General features: G+C 48.5%; 1 protein-coding gene across 4 annotated transcripts in view; it reads left to right on the top strand.

Moving 5' to 3' along the window:
- The first annotated feature begins 3,059 nt into the window (after window positions 1-3,059).
- Window positions 3,060-20,647, top strand: part of Brd1 (bromodomain containing 1) — a 44,165-nt gene continuing 26,577 nt past the window's right edge. For 2 of the 4 annotated variants that reach the window (XM_036208149.1, XM_036208150.1), the window contains exons 1-3: window positions 3,305-3,346; window positions 6,618-7,998; window positions 16,906-17,062. In XM_036208149.1, the coding sequence (XP_036064042.1) occupies window positions 6,632-7,998; window positions 16,906-17,062 (1,524 nt within the window). In that variant the 5' untranslated portion in view covers window positions 3,305-3,346; window positions 6,618-6,631. Of the gene's footprint in view, window positions 3,347-6,617; window positions 7,999-16,905; window positions 17,063-20,647 lie in introns of those variants that run through there. The other 2 variants (XM_036208148.1, XR_004946771.1) reach the window with 2 other exon arrangements.

Genomic DNA, 20,647 nt, shown 5'->3' with positions numbered 1-20,647 from the left:
TGCAAAACCTCTGGCTGTCTTGGAATTTACTTTGTAGACCAGGCTGGCTTTGAACTCACAAAGATCCGCCTGCCTCTGCTTCTCCAGTGCTGGGACTAAAGGCGTGCGCCATCATGCCCAGCTTGAACTTTCTTGTTGCCTCCTTTCTTCATAGGTGCAGTTGAGTTTGTCTGAGATTTTGGGTTACTATCTGACATTAACAATACAAACTGGTTTCATAGCTGAAATTGATGTCTTGCTACTGATTTCATTTTTAATCTTGCTAATATATATTTTTTAGTAATATTTTTGTTGTTTTTTAATACAGGGTTTCTCTGTGTAACAGCTCTGGCTGTCCTGGAACTTGCTTTGTAGACCAGGCTGGCCTCGGACTCAGAGATCTGCCTCTACCTCCCAGGGTGCTGGGATTAAAGGCCTTCGCCACCACAACAGGCCATCTTTCAGTAATTTTAGAGATTTGTTTCAGTAAAGTTGACTGTAGATGGGCTGTGAATCCATCTTCATTTTGCTGTCTCATTTGAACACTTAGTTTCTACTGTATATGAGTTCTAGATTCAATTATTTTAGAATTTTGGTAACTCCTCCTACATACATATTTGAGTCACCATATAGAAGAAGGGCCTTCCTTTCAGCTGCTTTCTTCGTTCTTGAAATTGCAGGATGTCTCGGTTTCATGCCTGCTTGTGGGACTCCCCCAGCCTCCTAAGCACTGCTTTCCTTCTCTGAGGAGCCACATTCTCCCTCAGCACTTCCTGCTCTGTGAAGGGTTCTGTCTTTTCATCTTTGGTTTTATGAGATTGTGTCTTACTTCTACTCTGTGTTGTGGGAGATCCTTCACTGGCTGGTTTGCATATAGTTTTCCCAGGGTAGAGAGAAGGTTGAGGGCTAAGCTTGCTTGTTCTTTATGGCTGGCTGTCCTGGCATGCTTGAATTCAGGTCAGTGGACATTGATAGAGGAGGCGACATTTGCAGTCCCTGGCTTTGTGGCAGGTGTGCTCAGGCCTCCCAGGGCTCAATGGTGTCCTAGAAGGGAGTACTAGCTAAATGTGGGACCTTGCTTCTGAGTGGCCACAGGATGGTCTTGGCTCCAGGATTAACCCACCCTTAAAAACTTTATTTTCCGGCAGGGCAATCACCTTTAGTCTCAGGATTCAGGAGGCAGAGACAGATAAAAATCTCTGAGCTCAATGTCATCCTGGTCTACAGAGGAAGTTCCAGGACACCTAGGGCTACACTGAGAGACCCTGTATTGAAAAACAAAACAAAAACAAACAACAACAAAAGACTTTATTTCCAACCCATAGCTTGGCTGCCGCTGCTGTGGGGCATGAATATTGGTCAGCAAAAAGCTCATGGGGCTCCAATCCCAACCTGGGATGTTTAAGTGAGCAAGGCCGCACTGTCCCAGGAACTGTATCCTGAGTGATGATCCTGCCCTGCCTATTATATGGTGGAAGACTCACCAGCTCAGGAAGATGGGGGCTCTGCTCTTGAGTGCAAAGCTTGTCTGTTTACCTGAGGGGTCCACCCCAATGTCATAGGCACACTACTCCTTTATTAACATGACCCCCACCATAAGCCTTTAAAGGCAACCAAAGAACCCCCTTGTCTTCACCCTCATTTCAAGACATTTAGAGATTAATCTCACAATGAAAACGCTCAGGAACCACTAACTTTTAGATTTAAATTAAAGGCTAAAGTAGAAACAACCAACTGGAGAATAAGACAGGTGTCTCTGAACTCCTACCTCCAGGGCCCTGATCTCAAAACCTTCAAACAGCCCAGGTTTCTCAACCTGTTTATTTCACAGGGGTCCCATATTTACATTACGATTCACAGCAGTAGCAAAATTACAGTTATGAAGCAGCAAGAAATAGTTTTATGGTTGGGGGGGGTCACCACAGTATGAGGGACTACATTAGAGGGTTGCAGCGTTAGGAAGGTTGAGAACCGCTGCTCTAGAGTGTCATCAGGTCCTAGGCAGACAGATCCATGCTTAATTACCTCTACTAGTATAATGCTTAAAAGAGGAAGGCCTGAGCCAGTTGTGGTGGCCCACGCCTTTAATTCCAGTACTTGGGAGGTAGATCTCTGTGAGTTTGAGGCCAGCCTGGTCTACATAGTGAGTTCCAGGACAGCCAGAACTACAATGGTGAGACCCTGTCTCAAAACACAAACAGGGAAGGAAGGCCTGTGTTGGGGAATGCCCCCCAGGCAGGGCAGGATCATCACTCAGGATACAGTTCCTGGGACAGTGCGGTCTTGCTCACTTAAACATCCCAGGTTGGGATTGGAGCCCCATGAGCTTTTTGCTGACCAATATTCATGCCCCACATGCTGCTCCGTACTTTTTGAGACCTCCATATTTGTCAAGGTCACAGAGTCGTCCTCAATTCCTTTCCATACCCTGTCCTAACCAACCACCGACCCCCTCCTTGTGCCCCTTTTTAGCGCCACTCTAGGGTCCTCCAATCCTAGTCATTTATCCCTCAGAGGGACCCACCCTTGTCTGGGGGGATGGGGCGGCCCTTATTTCCATGCTCTCCTAACTCACCCTTCATGAACCACCCTGGTGACCTGACACTATCCGAATCTCACTTATCCCCCTTAGGACGTCTACGGTTGCCTCCCTCAAGAATCACCCCTTTGGAAAACAGACACTCTCAGACAACCCTGCCTGCCCTTAGGGTCAGCATTCTCGCTCTACTCGGGGGCCACTTGCCCCCCCCCCAGTAAACATCATCGGGGTACCCCCCACTCCTGTAGCAGTTCTTCACCCTTCAGGAGCCCCACCCTTTCTCCCGCAGAACCACCCCTTCCTGGTCACCCCACTCTTGCAGCACTCCTCCTGCCCGTCCTCACGCCTCAGGATCCCCCCCCCCCCCCCCGCACCCTAACTCCCCGAGAGCCACCCTTCCTGGTCACCCCACTCTAGCCATCGCGTCCCGCCCCGCCCCCTCATCCCGGCTCGGCGCGGCGCGCGTCATGGCGGCGGCGGGCGGGGCGCGTCTCGCACGCAGCGCGCCGGGCGGAGCGCTCGCCGCATTGTTTGCTTCGCTGGGGAGCGAGCAGCGCCTCGGCAGGCGTCCGAGCAGCTCCGCGTCCGCGTCCTCCGCCCGGCCGGGCCCCGAGCCGGCCTTAGCCGGCCGTGCCGGCGCCGCCGACCCCGCCCGAGCCGCGGCGCCCTGCGGGCCCGGAGCCGCCGACCGAGCGCGCCCCGGAGCCCGGCGGGGCTCGGCTGCGCGGCCGTTGGCGGAGGAGCCGCGGCGCCATTAGCGCCGCCTCGGCCGCGCCGGCCCCCGCGCCTGCCCGCCCGCCGGGCTCCCGCGGCCGCGGCGCCCCGAAGGTGAGTGTCTGGCGGCCGCTGCTCGCCGCCCGCTTCGCCGGCCGGGGCGGAGGTGCCGGCGCCATGTTTGGCGGCGGCGGCGGCTCCGCATTGTCCGCGGGCGGGGAGGCAGGCCGGAGAGTCGAGGCGGCGAGGCCCGAGAGGCCGTGAGGCCTGGCGGGCGCGGGGGCCCCCGGAGGAACTGAGAAGGCCGGGCGGGCGTGGGCCGGCGTGAGCCGGCGCGGCCGGGGCCGCCGCGATCGGTGCCCCGGCGCCTTGCCGAAGAGGCCGCCGGGTCGGGGAGGCGAGGCCGCGGCGGGATCGCGGAGGCGGAGGCCGCAGCCGGGTGGGGGCGGAAAGGGACACGGAGGCCGCGGCGGGGTCGGGGAGACAGAGGCGTAGAAGGAGGCCGCCGCGGCGCGGGAGGCGCGGCCAAGAGAATGGAGCCGGCGGCAGGGCTCAGGAGGCGGGGAAGCAGTCGGGCCGGGCGGGCTCTGGGCGTCCCGGCTGACGGAGCGGCCGGAGCAACATCGAGGCCGGGCGTCGGACCGCGGAGGAGGCGGAAGGCCTGGGGTCTTTCGGCGTCTGCCCACGTCCTCGCCCCGTAGCCTTGGCGGTGCGGAGCGGGTCGCATTATGTAACAGATAGGTCCGATCTATTTTGCCAAGACAGGAAACTCCCTTGAAGAGGGACGGGCTCGGAAGATTTCCTAAGTCGAGAGCGTCCTGGTATCTCCGGAGCAAGTGTGCAGCTCCGCCAAACTCCGTGGATGTGTGCAGGAAACGCTGAGAAACAAACGCGCTTGCGCGGCTTTCTTGGGCCTTTAGGAGAGAAGCAACTTTCTTGGGCATAATTTGCAGAAAACACAGCTCTTCTTCGTGCATGCCAGTTGTGACACACTTAAACACACCCAGGAAACCGCCCCCTTAATGGAGGACGTTCCCTTCACTCAGCTGCGACTGTTTTTAGAGTTTCAATCATCTGGTAACATATAGTTACAGAGTTGAGGGATTTATTTACTGTCTCAACACCTGCTGGGTCTAGCACGGTCTGAGTGTGTTCATTCCTTGAGTGGTCTCACCAGCCTCAGAGGTGTGTCTCTTTCCTGTGTGCGCTTTTATAGCGAGGGGTAGAAGCTGGAAGAGTTAAGTGGTTTGCCTACAAACACCGGGCAGGAAATGAACTGAGCTGATTTTGAGCATGCAGTCTTTCCCTCTTTTTGCCAGCAAAGCTTTTTAGCATGTGTTTAGCGCGGTTATTTCTGGAGAAGCATGCTTATTGCCTTTGCTGATCCCTCCATGGAAATGCTTGTTTCTGCACAGAGCTGGAGGGTCAAAGTGCTGGGTATAGGAAAAAAAAAAAAAAAAACAAAAAACGAGGAAGCAGATGAGATCGTTGGTCACAGCGCTGAGCAGTGCTGCTAAATGCCCTCTTTACCCGGGTCACAATTACGTTTTCAAATTACAGAGTGGCTGTGGCCATTAAGCATTAGGTTCAGTTCTTGTAGAAAAGTGGTTTAAAGACCTTCAGTGCTCAGTAGAAGAATGTGGGATTTGAAGGGCTGGTTACAGTACTTTACTGTAGAAGAGAAAAATTACACGTTTGTCTTTAATCTGGGAGCTATGGCTTCTACCCTGTCTTGGTAGTGATTTGTGAAGTGTCCATGTGTTTGTTCTCCCTGTGCGCTATGGTTCTTTCTGTGCAGGATATGATGTTCACAGCTGGATGTGCATCTATCTCACTAAGGGATGCTGCTAGAGGCCTAGGGCTGGCTAGGGCAGATTTGCTGGTAGCTCCCTGAGAATCCAGAGTTGAGTAGGCACCTGGAGGCCTCACAGATGCAGGTGCATTGGGGTCTGGCTGACCACAGTGTCTTCTTGTTCCTGTTCCTAGGGAGATAGTATCTAATTTTCACACAAAGTGTGGGTTTCTGCAACCTGTAAGATCTTTCTTAAAAACTGCATATAGGATTTGCAGAGATTTCTTCTGGGGACTTAAAATGTGAAGTCTGCTCTTTGAGGGCTTTCCTCAAGACTGGTAAGATAACTGTGAGGTTGTGAATCCAGGCTTCCTCAAGAGCTCGGATTCTGGGCTATTCTGACATGTCAGCTTGGAATGTTTGTGAATCAGCCTAACTTTGCTTCTTGTCAGAGGAGTGGGTTTATTCAGAGGGAGGAGTTTGGGTGGTCTCGGCCCTTGTTGCTCCGTATGCTTGTCCTGCTTGACTGGTGGTTCAGAATGGGCATGTCTGCTCATAAGGTCCTCAGACACCAAGTCACCTCAGGAAAACTAAAAGGAGAGGGGTCCACTACAGTGAGGTGGGAGTGTAGGCGGTTAGCACCTTGATTTTGTCCGCACTGGAAATGAACAAATCTCTGCATTGAAGTTTTCAGGCATGTGAAGCAGTGATAAGGACTCTGACTTGTTGGGGTGGGGGAACTCTGTAGGCTATTTGTGGTTTGAGGGAGCCCATCCTTTCTTTGGAGCAAGAGCTGAGCATTGTCAAGTGTGTCAGGAAGAGAGCAGAGATGCCCTTTCACATCTTGTCCACCGCTAGGTTGACTTGAAGTGTGTGTCCAGCACATAGCCAAATCGTAGCCTGACTGAAAGGGAAAGGCTGGTGCTGCTGGCCGTGAGCGTTTCCAGGGTGGTCACTGTGTAGGCTCTGTGGAGGCTATGCTCAGGGTTCCCTTCTAAGTCCTGATGGGGCTGTGAATGGAGACAATGGACTACTCTATGCTTGCTGAGTTATGGAAGCTTCTGGCCCCCAGCAGCAAGGTTCCAGGAACACTCAGCTGGGCAGTAGCGGGAAAGAGAAAGGAGACCTAAAGGGTTGTTAAGGCAAGGTAGCCAATGAGCATGCCTGCTTTGTGGCCACAGGTCATGGTCTCTGTGTGTTATGAAGTCTATCTGAAAAACAATCCCATACTTGTGAGCAAGAGGCCATGGTTTCAACTCTGGAGGGTATGTTGCTGTTTTGTAGGTGACTTGGCTTGATCTAAAAAGGTGACTTGTGGGTGGTATGCACCTGTGCCCTAGCTATTCATCAAGAACCCCGAGGGCTTCTGCCTCCTCCTTCCTCTGCCTGTCAGTACCTTTACCTGGGTGTGGTGAGGGGGTACTATTTATTGAAATGTCCTAGGAGGAGTCGTTTAGAAGTCTCAGAAGTATTCAAGCTCTGAGCTTCATTTGTGGGGTGTTGAGTTGATTTGTTAGTGTTACCAAGCCTGTTTTGTGGTTGTCTGAAGTCTTTTGTCATCCTGGAATTAACTTTTCTTTGACTTTATTTTAGGTAATCATTGCCAAATGAGGAGGAAAGGACGATGTCATCGAGGCTCTGCAGCGAGGCATCCTTCTTCCCCGTGCAGTATTAAACACTCCCCCACTCGAGAAACATTAACATACGCACAAGCTCAAAGGATGGTGGAGATAGAAATTGAAGGGCGTTTGCATCGGATCAGTATTTTTGATCCCTTGGAGATCATATTAGAAGATGACCTCACTGCTCAAGAAATGAGTGAATGCAACAGTAATAAAGAAAACAGTGAGAGGCCACCTGTTTGCTTAAGAACTAAGCGTCACAAAAACAACCGAGTCAAAAAGAAAAATGAAGCCCTCCCCAGCACCCATGGCACCCCAGCTTCAGCCAGTGCTCTTCCTGAGCCTAAGGTGCGGATTGTGGAGTATAGTCCTCCATCTGCACCCAGGAGGCCCCCTGTGTACTACAAGTTCATTGAGAAGTCAGCTGAGGAGCTGGACAATGAGGTGGAGTATGACATGGATGAGGAAGATTATGCCTGGCTAGAGATCATCAATGAGAAGCGGAAGGGCGACTGTGTCTCTGCTGTGTCACAGAATATGTTTGAGTTCCTGATGGATCGCTTTGAGAAGGAGTCCTATTGTGAGAACCAGAAGCAGGGTGAGCAGCAGTCCTTGATTGATGAGGATGCAGTTTGCTGCATCTGCATGGATGGGGAATGTCAGAACAGCAATGTTATACTCTTTTGTGACATGTGTAACCTGGCTGTGCACCAGGAGTGCTACGGGGTGCCCTATATCCCTGAGGGCCAGTGGCTGTGCCGCCACTGCCTGCAGTCTCGGGCCCGCCCTGCGGATTGCGTGCTGTGCCCGAATAAGGGTGGTGCCTTCAAAAAGACAGATGATGACCGCTGGGGCCATGTGGTATGTGCCCTGTGGATCCCAGAGGTTGGCTTTGCCAACACGGTATTCATTGAGCCCATCGATGGTGTGAGGAACATACCTCCTGCTCGGTGGAAACTGACATGCTACCTCTGTAAGCAGAAAGGCGTGGGTGCCTGCATTCAGTGCCACAAAGCAAATTGCTACACAGCATTCCATGTGACATGTGCCCAGAAGGCTGGCTTGTACATGAAGATGGAGCCTGTGAAGGAGCTGACTGGAGGCACCACCACGTTCTCTGTCAGAAAGACTGCTTACTGTGATGTCCACACACCTCCAGGCTGTACCAGGAGGCCTCTGAACATTTATGGAGATGTTGAAATGAAAAATGGTGTCTGTCGAAAAGAAAGCTCGGTCAAAACGGTCAGGTCTACGTCCAAGGTCAGGAAAAAAGCAAAAAAGGCTAAGAAAACACTGGCTGAGCCCTGTGCGGTTCTGCCGACCGTGTGTGCTCCGTATATTCCCCCTCAGAGGTAAGTGCATCTGAGCTTTGGCTCAGGTGAGCCTGGATTGAAGGACTTAATGGAGAACACAGACTAAGGCCTGCAGGAAGTCCTGCCATTTGTCTATTGTACCTCCTGATAGTCTGTTTCCTAAGCCATGTCTCCATTTGCTACTGTCCAGTGCGACAAAAATGTAAGAGAAGTTACAGATTGGCATAGCTTAAAGTTCTTTGTGACTAGTTGGCCTTGAGTATAAGATAGGCATGGTTAGAGGAGCTACAGACCACATTAGTATTCACTCAACCTTGGGTTTCTGGATTTCATAGCATCCTAGGTTTTGTTCCCATCTCTAATGCAGTTAAACTCTCTTGCTAACAGATTTGGGGACTTTGTAGAAAAGTTAAAGAAAAACATGTGGCTGGAAAAGTGAGCCACCATCCTCTGTAAGGTGCCCTCTGAGGTGAGGTTAGAGAGAGAGCTGCTATTAGCAGGGAGATGGTGGGCTTCCTGTTAGTCTTGGACTCACAGAGATCCTCTGCCTCCAGCTCCCAAGTTCAGATCAAGGGTGCTCAGCACCACACCTGACTTCTTTCTTTTGCTGATGATGTCTTCAGTAGTGCAGATAGATGTTGCCTATCTACAAAAGGGCTGCTGTGTGAGGGCTTCTGTCTTCCTGGTGGTAGGGGTTGGGTCCTGCTGTGCTCTTCTGTGCTACTTAGGGACTGTTTCAAATCCCCCTCAATCTGCCTTGATCTGTCCTCAATTCTTGTGTCTTTTGAACTTACTCCTTGGCTTGGCTTGCCTTTTTTTTTTTTTGTTCCATTATTTAAAAAAACAAAAAAACCCAACAACTATTTTTTTTTCCACATCATAGCACCCATTTGAACCCTTTCCTTGAGCTTTAAGGAGGTAATTTTCTGTGAAGGGTGTGGGCATAATCTGGTCAGGTATGTAAAGGCCTGAGATGATGGTACTCAGGTGAAGCAGACAGCTGCTTAGGTGGGTATTAGTGACAGACCGCTCTGTAAAAACAGTTGGCAAACAAGTGGACTTTCTGGATGTCTTTATTGCTAAAGGGCTGAGGCTGCCTTGAACACAGTGAACATTAGTTTTTTTTTTTTTTTTTTTTTAATGTCTGGTTTGAAGAAGTTGCCCATTCTTACTAGCTTGTGCATATACAGTGGAGTTGGGCACTGCTGCGTCACAGTGAGCTTTCTGGCTGAGTTGGAGAACAGTTTTAACCTAAAAGGAGCTAGCACTGTCTCCATATTCAGAGTTTAGCATGGTTTTGTAAATGCTGTGTTATCTACCGTAGAGCTATACCTCCTTACAGCCAGTGAATCAAAAATGAAGAGAGCATGCATAACTCCTTGCTCAGACAGGACCCTGTGTGAACCAGCATGCCGACTTAAAAGGTAGCCTCACTGCGATTCTACCTCCAAGGTAGAAAGGATAGGGTTATAGTAAGAGCTTCTGCTTAAGAATCATGAAGTCTAGTTTTACCAAAACTGAAGTAAATGAAAGAGCAGTCTATCAGTACTTCTCTGGCCAGCGCCAGATATACCTGTTCCAGGTGATGGGTGCAGTCCTGTACCCTGTCCTGCGGTTCCTGATGTTCAGGTTTCAGAACAGCAGAGCTGCCAGATGGGTGGGACTGTTGGAAGGAGGATCTGCAGGTGAGAACAAAGGCTCTCTGGCCTTCAGAACCATTGAGGAGAGAACTGGATGTTTAAATACTCCAGGGTCTGTTGTAGAGTTCAGCAGGAAAGAGGTGCAGCCTGGCTCATGTACCTCTCTCCAGACAAGGTCTTATCTGTGGGACTTAGTGAGCAGACCGCGTTGGCCTCATACTTGTGAGTCTCTTGCTTCACTCTGTTAAGTACTGATCATGTCCTGTCCTGTCTTACTTTGTTTTGTCCTGTTCTATTTTGTTTTGAGATGGATCTCACTGTGTAGCTTAGGCAGGTCTCAAACCCACAGCCTCTTAAATAGTGTAATTACAGGCATAAGGTAGCATGCCTGACTGCTGCTGCTGCTTTAAGATTTATCCATCTAGTGTATGAATGTTTTGACTGCATGTATGTATGTATGTGCACCATGTGTATGATTGGTTCCTGTCAAAGTTGGAAGAGGGCTTCAGATCCTCTGAAACTGGAGTTATGGGTAGTTTTTGTGAGTCACTATGTGGGGTGCTGGGAATTGAACCCACAACCTTTGCAAGAGAAACAAGTGCCTTTAACCACAATTTCTCCATTCCCCCCTTTTTTTCTTTACTTAATTTAGGAACAAACTTAAGTCAGCTTTGAATAGAGATGAAGAGTGTACCTGAACCAGATGTTTGTACTGTTGAACTTAAGAGTCTGTACTGAAGCCAGGCAGTGGTGGCGCACGCCTTTAATCCCAGCATTAGGGAGGCAGAGGCAGGTGGATCTCTGTGGGTTCGAGGCCAGCCTGGTCTCCAAAGCGAGTTCCAGGAAAGGCGCAAAGCTACACAGAGACCCTGTCTTGGAAAACAAAAACAAAAACAAAAACAAAAACAAAAACAAAAAAAGAGAGAGAGAGAGAGAGTCTGTACTGCCCCAGTCTCCAGGGTATTCTGCTATCTTTGGCTGCCTTCAGTCTGCTGGTTACATGGGACTGGACCTACCTTTGGGGTGAGGGGATATGAAGGGCAGAGCCTGTGCACAGCCTGGGCTCTAGTTGGAGGCAGAGGCTGCTGCTTCTCAAAGTTTAGTCTTGTCAACTAGAGTCTCTTGTCATATGACATTCCAGGCTAGTTCAGCAGGAGGCAGGTCTCACTGGAAGAGGGAGGGCCCATCCAAGCAGTTATTTGAGGAGAACGTTAAAAAAAAAAGTGTATCTTGAGTATTTATTAATGTTTTTATTATGGGCTAGCCTGCTCTACATAGTGAGCTCTGGGACAGCCAGGATTGCGCAAGAGACCCTGTCTCCAGCAGAGAAAAAGTTATGAAGAAGAACATATGTATTTAAGTGGGGAAGGTTGCAGAGGGAAGTCTGAGACTTTGTTTTTCTAAGAAAAGCATTTCCGTGTGTGTTTAGTCCTTCTCTATGCTCTTCTTTGTTGTTTTTTTGAGACAGGGTTTCTCTGTGTAGCTTTGCGCCTTTCCTGGAATTCGCTTTGGAGACCAGGATGGCCTCGAACTCACAGAGATCCGCCTGCCTCTGCCTCCCAAATGCTGGGATTAAAAGCATGCGCCACTACTGCCCAGCTCTCTATACTCTTCTGATGGAATTCGTTGTTACCTGCTCATCGCCCTCCAGTCTGTTTCACTGAGGAGGGATGAGAAGGGCAGGTGAGGGTGGTGCCGTAGTCTTCGTGGAGTCCTGGCTGTGTAGGGCCATACTTTTTATTTCCAGGAGAGAGCCACCTGCCTCTGCTTACTGAGTGCTTGGGATTAAAGGTGTGCCACTACACCTGGTCCTTTTTTTTTTTTTTTTGGAGATGGCCTTACTGTGTAGCCTTGGCTGTCCTGGAGCTCACTGTATATTAGACTAGCCTTAAACTCACTGAGATCCACCAGCCTCTACTTTCTGAGCACTGCAACTAAAGGTATCTAGCAGTACGCCTGGCTGAGTTACCAGTTTTGAAAATGAGTGCATACGAAAATGCTATGTATTCAGTATAAACTACACTTTGAATTTTGCCCTTTCTGCGCCAGCAGTGTGGATCATATACTCTGAAGATGCTGGCAGTGCACTGATGTGTGCCACAGCTTCCAGGGAGCTGCACAAAGGATGACTGAGAACACTTGGTGGGGAGCTGGGTTGTTTAACTAGGCTGTTTGGTAGGATAGATGCAAGAAATGAACTTTTGACTTGTATGAGGTTATCAGCATGTAGCCCCATCATATCTAAGAGCATCTGTATTTGATAAACATTTCCATCTGCCACAGGTTGGCTCCATCCCTCCCAGGTGGAAGCCCTACCCTGCATCAACTGAGAGCAACGTAGGGATGTTTGCTTCTGTGGGAGGGCCTTGGAAAGCAGGCAGATGCAGCTACAATAGTGATACTGGGGAAGAAGCATTAAAACAACCAACTAAAAAGTACAAAATAACATACTGTGATGTGGAAGGCAGGGAGTCCACCCTGATACATGGCAAGTGGAAAGAGCCAGATTGGTCTGGGGGATCAGCAGCAGCATGCCTTCTAATGTGTTACATTAGCTTGCCCTTGTAAAGTTGTGCTATTCTGATAGCTGTTTTGTTCTGAGGTGTCAGGTCATTGGGCCAAAAGGAGGGTAAGGGGCCAGAGAGCCTGGGGGTACACAGGCCAGGCACTGGGGGGTGCCCTGTGGACACAGGGCTGGGGTTTATCTGTACTGAAATCCGTTCCAGCTGCTGCTGTGACTGTCTCTTCAGCCTTCCTGGGTTTGGGTGTTTTCAGTCTTTGTCTTTTGTGATACCCAGAAGAATGAGTTTGTCTGGTGTTTCCTTCTGGCTCACTCAAGTTGTGTGTGAATGTGGAATAAGTCTTCCTCCTGTAGTTGTCTAGAGTTTCTTAACCTTCTTAGGGCTGCCATCCTTTAATACAGTTTTCTCATGTTGTAGTGACACCCCCCCACATTATTTTTGTTGCTACTTCATAACTGTAATTTTGCTACTGTTATGAATCGTAATGCATATATTTTTAGAAATAGAGGTTTGCCAAAGGGGTTGCTGCCCATAGGTTGAGAGCCTTTAGATTTAGAGGTTACCTGTTCTCTATGTGTGATGATGGTATTGCTGAGTTTTTTGTTTGAGACAGAGACTCACAGTTGACCAGGCTGGCTAGAACTTGGAGATCTACCTGCCTCTGCCTCCCCCAATTGTTGGGATTAAAGGCATGTGCCACCATGCTCAGCTGTTGTTGGTCTTTATACTGTGCTGTTTGTGAGGGTGTTGTTTCCTGGTGTCTATCTGATATCTGTGGCAAGACTTGAAAACAGCTCCAGACTGAGGGTTGTTTCTGCTTGGCCAGTCTTTGCTCTGATGGTTAGAATAAGTGTTCATCCTCAGGTCATCTGGTGCTTTCCTGCTCCATGGCGTTTCCGTTCTCCCACCTTTGTGCTGGCTGTCAGTTACCTGACCAGGCTGGCAAGTTACCCAACATGTAGGACATGGGCATTGGGAGGGAGGGGCCTGGAGGGTCTCACTATCTCATGGATGTGAGTGGTTGACTATGTGATAACATTTATAATACAATTGGCCTCTGCCACAGTTGAGCTGCCACCTTTAAGATCTTGGCTCCTGGTCATTTCCCTGTGGTATCTTGTTATAGGCAGCCAGTGAGGATGCCTAACTTGCCAGCTCTCTCTTGGTGACTGTAACTGTTGTGGTCTTGGCAGTTCCAGGCTTTATGTGGCCATCTGTTGACCAGAGGGTGTGTGTGTGCTCTATGCCTAAAGATAAATTCTAGGCTTTTTGTTTGTTTGTTTTTTTTTTTGTTCTTTCAAGACAGGGTTTCTCTGTGTAGCTTTGCACCTTTCCTGGAACTCACTCTGTAGACCAGGCTGGTCTCAAACTCACAGAGATCCACCTGCCTCTGCCTCCCGAGTCCTGGGATTAAAGGCGTGAGCCACCACCACCCAGCAATTCTAGGCTTTTGAGTCCTTGGAGGAAAAAAACTAAGGCTTTAAAATACTTTTTTCCCCATGATTTACTAATTCTACTTACTGATACTGTAAGGTGAGGGACTTTTGCCAGCCTGACTGTGGAGCTGTCCTGAACATGAGTGAAGTTCCTTTTAAAGACTTAGGATGTGTGGGAAGTGTTGGTAAGAATGGAGGCTGGTTTCACAAATTGCACTCTCCAGAAATGACTTGTGTGAAGCATTTTCAGAGATTCTAGATCTGTGCACGTGTACAGGTAGAAGTAATGTCATTTTCCCACTTTCATGATTTTTGCCTAGGAAATTCTAAATAAGGAAAAAGACAGAGATTAACATAATTTGAATTATCAAGTGTAGCTGAGTACCACAGGGTCAACTTTGGGGCTCTGTAGTCTAGTTCCTGGTCCTGTTCTCATTTTTTTTTTTTTTTTTTGAGACAGGGTTTCTCTGTGTAGTTTTGGTGCCTGTCCTGGATCTTGCTCTGTAGATCAGGCTGGCCTCAGTGCTGGGATTAAAGGTGTGCTCCACCATTGCCCAGCTGACTTTTTTTAAAGGATTTTTCTAGCTAAAAGTGGGCAAAACCTAGTTCTCCAAAGGTTAGAGTATGTGAGTCACTCGCCACCTTCTCTTTGCAAGCATCTCTTCAGACTTTTCAGCAAAAATGGTTCATTTAGCTTTTCTCTTGCATTTTGTTTTTGCTTTTTGTTTATTAGCTGTATTCAGGAAGGCTGGAGAAACTCTTGAGTGTACTCTTGCCAACATTTAAAATTTTTAACTAGAATACAAAAAAGCTCACAAAACAGATGTGTGGTTAATAAGTTACTCTGGAGTAAACACCCTTGTAACTGGCTTGTGTCACATGGGGCTTTCTTATTGAACCCCTGCACAGCCCCTTCCATCGCTGGGGACTGAGTGCTCTCTGCCTTGAAGGGCTGGCTTCAGGAGCTTTTCCTCTAGATAATCCTGCTCTGCTTGTGCCTTTGACATAATACCTGTGTCAGTTTTTAGTTACAAAAACTAAACAGGCAAGACTGGGTGTTTTATAAAGAAAAGTTGTTGAAGTCACAGCTTGAGGAGCTGAAAGTACAAGATTGGGTATCATCACGTCAGTTTATTTTCTGGCTGAATCACATCAGAACAATGACATTAGTGACAGGAGCATGTGTGCGAAGTAGAAATGGCGTGGTAGAATGGGAAGCCAGAGCAGTCAGCCTTTGGTCTTCGTACTGGGTACCAGTATCACCAGAGGTGTGGGACAAATTAGGTCCAGATTGCAGTAGCAGCTCTCTTTCCTTCGGGGGCTCCTTTGGTCACTTGTACTTGCAGATTCCTGGGTGCTGTGGGTCTCATGCCTGGCTTGTGTTGGTGGCCTGTCAGTGGTGTGACTTGACCTGTTCTTCTTCCTTGTGCTTTCTCTGAATTAGTAGTTGGCCTGGGAGTTTAATGAGTGTGGGATGAAGCAGTAGACATTCTTGCTTGGGGCTTGTCTGCTTCTGGGGGCTTACAGTATTGTGCCTGGTGTTCTCTTTCTCCAAGGCACATGGTTGCTTACTAGAGGGTCAGACTCTGCATATGGTGTTTGGATACATACCTGTAGGGCACATTTTAAATGTATTTTTATGTATTTGTAAACAGTCTTGTTTACAACTTGCAAGCTGTTCACATTTTTCCAAGTTCTTGCACTAAAGAAAGGGTGCGCCTTCCTCTCAAAGTTTCTTTTCGAAACAGTCCTGGCTGTCCTGGAACTCACTCTGTAGACCAGGCAGGCTGGCCTCCAGCTCAGAGATCCGCTCACTGGCCTCTGCCTCTCAAGTGCTGGGATTAAAGGCTTGGTGCCACCACTGCCTGGCATTCTATTTATTTATAAATGTAATTGGAAGCTTTCTTTATTAAAACAAATTGTTAATCAGCATTTCTTTGGGGTTTTAAATTGTTAAAAAAAATCTGGTATGTGAGCTGGGTGGTGGTGGTGCACACCTTTAATCCCAGCACTTGGGAGGCCCAGGCATGTAAGTTCCAGGATAGCCAGGGCTACACAGAGAAACCCTGTCTTGAAAAACAAAACAAAACAACAAAAAAACCTTGTATCTGTACTGCCTCATATGATGATTAAAATAAGCCTACATGTAGTGTTTATCATCTGTTTCCATGTTAAAGCCCTCTGTCCTTTACATGTTGTTGGCATTTATATAGTTTACTATCCAGGTGTGTAGTCAGAAGTGGTGAAAACAAAGATAGGTGATACCCAGAAAAGCAGCTCATGAAGTGACCAGGCCTGCATGACCCGTGGACATAGTTTCTTGTGGGACTTTGGTACATCCTCAGGTGTCTCTCACTTCCTTTACTGTCTTCATCTGAGTGTCTTTGGGTGGATTTGTTATTAGAGATACGCTTCATGGCATCGGTGCCAGACCCACCCATACTGAACATGCAGAGCCACAGAGGGCAGTGCGTTAAGCAGGGCTTTCTAGGAGGCTGGCAGACTCAAGATTTGCAGTGCTCTCAAGAGCAAGCCAGCCTTGCAGAGCTGGTTTCCACCCAGTGGTGGTGGTCCTTGATTGTTCTGTAAAACTTAGGTTTGATTCTTTTAAAAAAGAAAAAATGTGAACTTAGAGATTTTTAATAAAGGAATACCTTACAGCTTTTGTAGTTTTGTAGTGTTGAAATGGTGGGTTTTGGTGGAGTTTGTTTCAGTGTCTTTGTGAGGCACACCGAGCTCTTCTTCAGTGGTAATGGGGAAACGGAGCAGAACTGCACTCTGACCAGATGGTTAAAGGCCTGATGGTTAGCTGCCCTTCTGCAGAGGTTTTACAGCTTTTTATTTCTAGTCCCCAAAGGATGAAGTGGCTCTCGGAAGACGGTTGTCATTTATTAAGAACAGACTGTGTTGTCGACCTGAGGTGATGGGCTGCTCTGCTTCATGTTGTTCTCGCCTCAGGGTTGAGTGGGACCAGGGCCAGTAGTGCCACCTGTGAGAGCAAGCTGTGCCCTCAGAGTCCAGCCATCGGCATCTCAGCTGACAGTGATCGACACTGGTCTGTCTGTGTGTAGATAGTACACCACACACGATTAAAGTTTTTCAAGTTTGTTCAGCTCTGTTTCTTTTTATACATTTAACCTGATAACTATTTTGGTGGATGAAATCTCCAGATAGCTGAAGGTTATGAACTGTTTTCATAGTACCAGGGACCATAGATACTATGTGTGTCATGGCTCGGGGAGAGACCTGCAGTGTTATGGAAGGTAACGTTGTCCTGTCTAGTTTTCTAAATGCAAACACTTTTCAATATGCTTTCAAAGCTAAACTCTGAGTTTTTCCATGTTTTAGATTAAATAGGATTGCGAATCAGGTGGCCATTCAGCGGAAGAAGCAGTTTGTGGAGCGAGCCCACAGCTACTGGTTACTCAAAAGGCTGTCTAGGAATGGTGCTCCCCTGCTGCGGCGGCTCCAGTCCAGCCTGCAGTCCCAGAGAAACACGCAGCAGGTATGTGCACATTGCCCCCATCTGCCTTTTGATGTCACTTGCCTCTTAACACACTGATCAGACCCTGTCCTCTGACCCCTGGGCTTTGAGCGGCTGAGCTGCAGAGTGTGCAGGTAGCTCATCTCAGCGTTTGGTGTGACATCAGTGTTGAGTTGTGCTACCATCCCTACTCCGAGTACACTGATGCTGTTTCTCTGCCCAGTACTCTGCCAGTTCCAGGGAAGGAAGGGAATGGCCAAAGAAGCTGTACAACTTTGGCCACATGGATAGTCAAGACAGGGAGGGAGGCATGATGACAGCCTGGATCTGATGGGTGGGATCTTTGTGCTGGGCCTTGAGTGTATTGCACAAGGAGTAACTGATTTAAAAGCTTTGCTCTGATTGTTAGTTTAGCATAACTATAGCAAGGAGGAGGAAAGGAAGTGATTTATTTTCTTTTTTAAGTGCTTTGGTGTTTTGCCTACATGTATGTCTGTGTGAGGGTACCAGATCCTCTGGAACTGGAGTTACAGACAGTTGTGAGCTGCCCTGGGGGTGCTGGGAATTTTGAACCTGGGTCCTCTGGAAGAGTACATTGCCCAAATATAGATGTCTGGTGGCCTCTACTAGTTTTAGTGGACGGAGCTAATCATTGCATCTGTAAAATATCAGCCAGCTTTAATGGAAGTGTAAGTCTGTAGAATCCTGTTGATTCCCCAAAGCTGTCACAGGCACGGCTGTGGAATGAGCTCAGGGCTCTCATCCTGTACCCTGGCTGTCAGATGAGCTGTGGTACTGGAGCCTGCTGTGTGGATTAGACACCCATATCTGCAAGTGGCCAAGTGTCGCCCCTCTGGGATCTAAGAACTTGCTGGACTATGGTTTGGTTTGAGTGGAAGGGGCAATCCAGGGCTTCCTAAGTATCTGGTCGTCTCTGCTGCATTCTGTAGGCCTACTGTGTCTGTTCATTGAGGATACATGCCTCCTCGGAGGCTACTGGGCTTTATGAAGCAGCCCCATCTGAGGAGTGTCAAGGAATCACCAGACTTTGAAGTGCCTAGCACAGTAGATTATTTTCGTTGTTGAGTGAATCAACCATGTTCTTTATTTACCTCACTTGTTGTGAGATGCTGCTATTCTTTCTGCCACTCTCTACTCAAAGCACAGCCCCACTGGGGGTTCCCAGCATGCCTGCTTGTCCTGGGTACCAGAGGAGAAGGTCTTAGGGCAAGAGGGTCTTAGGGCTATTAGCCATGAAGTGGGGAAGTGTTTGTCAAAACTGGGCACTGATAGGAACACTGCTTTTGGTCTTTGCTTATGTGATGATAGCAGTGTTGGAAATAAGATAAGCTAAGTATGGACCACAGAGGAGGACTGCTTTTGGTGAATTGTCAGTAAGAACGGTATGCCATCAGTACAGTGGTGGGACATTCAGCTGTTGGGTTCTTCTCCTTTGCATACATAGGGGTTTAGAACGAAGGACATGGTTGCCAAAAGGCCTGTGGGTGGCTTGTGTAGAGGTGGAGCCAGGAGGAAGACAGGGTTATAGGAAAGAAGATAGGAAGGGGGGATAAGACAAGGTGGCAAAGACAGCCTTCCCGAGGGTCATACCATGTCCTCCGGAAAAGCTGTCCAGTGCTGTACTCATTTAGACTCATCCTTTTAGAGACAGGTCTGTGAGGAAGAGTATTTGCTGCCAGCTGTCAGAGGACATTGGGGCCACCAAAGAAGGGGAGCAGACAGAATTTGAGGATACAAGTCCCATGGTGTTCCTGGGCTAGGGCATTCTAGAATCACCAAAAAGGGAAGTGGAAGGCATTGCCCATGGCAGAGGGGTCTGCTATGCAGTGTTGGCCCAGACAGGCTGAAGGCTATAAGCTATACCTGCATTGTCCTAGTGACAGTACGGCTCGATGGCTCTGAGTGTTGCCATTGGAGCAAAGCATGTGCTCCACCTCAGAGTTTTAAACGAGAAATACATGATGTTAGAATTTGATTTACTGCTGGCTTTGGTTGTCTGTGCTAAGGCAGGCTTTGGGAGAAGACCGTTGGACTGCGTCTCCACTGTGGCTGACCTTGGGGAGCATGTGGCTCAGGGACAGTGGAACAGTGAGCTGCTCTGAGAGAGGATATCACTGAGGTTGGGGGTGCAGTCTATTAGTGTTGCAGTTAGAGAGGCTTCCCTAGCTGTGTGCTGGGTCTCTACAGGTCTTAGTCTGATAGAAAAGGCAGGTACTTTGTCTTGTGCCGTCTGCTGAGGCTCCGCTATGGTAGGTGGGTTAGGGTGGCTTTGTGTATGCAAGTTCCCATTCATTCTGGTTTATTTTGTTTTTTGTTTTTGTTTTTTTTCCCTCTTTTCCTGCCCTACTAACTTCTCGGGGCCTCTGTACTTCCACCCTCCTGCTCATAGCATCCTGAGCTTAGCTGCCCTTGGGGTCATGGTTGTAGCATATGGGAGCCGTTGCTGTGGAACTGGTCTGTGCTTCATAGACGAGCTGACCTGTCCCTGCAGTGTAGGGAGTGTTGGCCTGACTGCTGAACTGATCCTTGTTATGGGGTTGGGTCTGGCCATCTTCCCTCATCTCAGCACCTGGGTCTCGACATGTGTTGGGAATGGAAGTACTGGAGTGCATGTGGGTGACCACTTCTGAACTTCCCCTTTTCAGAAACTACTCTACTTTTATCCTCCTGTGAAGACTTCCGCATTGACTTCTATGTAGAAAAGTAGACTGCTTCAGAGCAGCACTAAGCAAACTGGGATTTTTTAAATGAGGTGATGGGTATACAGGGTCCTTTCTTCATGAACCTGTAGCATGTTAGAGTATGGTAGTGTGGCTCAGCTGACACATGACCTTTTAAAGATTAAAACCAGGCCTTGGAAAAGAACCATTGCATTTTACTTGTCCCTAAATACACAAGCATAGGCCTATTCATAATCTGGAGATTTCCTTTGCTTCACAGGGGTTGCCAGGCCAAATGTCCTTTTGGTTACTTAAAGTCTGTTTCCAACTAGTGGGCAGGAAGTTGTCTGAATGTTGTTAGGGTATTTGGTTTCTTTTCTTTTTTTTCTCTCTCTTTTTTTTTTTTTTTTTTTTATTTGGGACAGGGTTGACCTGGAACTTGCTATGTATGTAGACCAGGCTGGCTTGAACTTAGAGAGGTCTGCCTTTGCCTACTTCTGCCTCCTGAGAGTTGAAATTAAAGGCATGCACTGTGGCATCTGGTTTCTGAATTCACCTTTCCATGTATTTACTGACTTTGTGTATGTATACATGGATGACACTGTCATCAGCCCCAACTAAATGCTTAGGAATTTTCAGTAGTACCAGGTATAACCTGAAGTTCTGCACTGCTATTGGGTGCTGAAAGGTGTGGATGAAAACAGATCACGCCCTAACCCGTCCTGTGCTGCCACTCTTTGTGCCATGAAGAGTGGCTGCCCATACAGTTTGAGTGGTGGCACTTTGCCCAGATACCCTACATTCTTGATCAGTGTGCTGGTAGCCTGGGTTGCAGAGTGTCTGCTATGTTATCCTCTGAGGATGGGCCATGAGAAGCAAAGACATCTAGAGAGAGAAGGGTCTCCTGGCCTGCACTCTCTGCAGC

This window comes from Onychomys torridus, chromosome 16 (genome assembly GCF_903995425.1).
Source record: "Onychomys torridus chromosome 16, mOncTor1.1, whole genome shotgun sequence".
NCBI lineage: Eukaryota > Metazoa > Chordata > Mammalia > Rodentia > Cricetidae > Onychomys > Onychomys torridus.
Note: the sequence above shows the minus strand (reverse complement) of the source record. Positions and strands in the feature narration are given on the sequence as shown.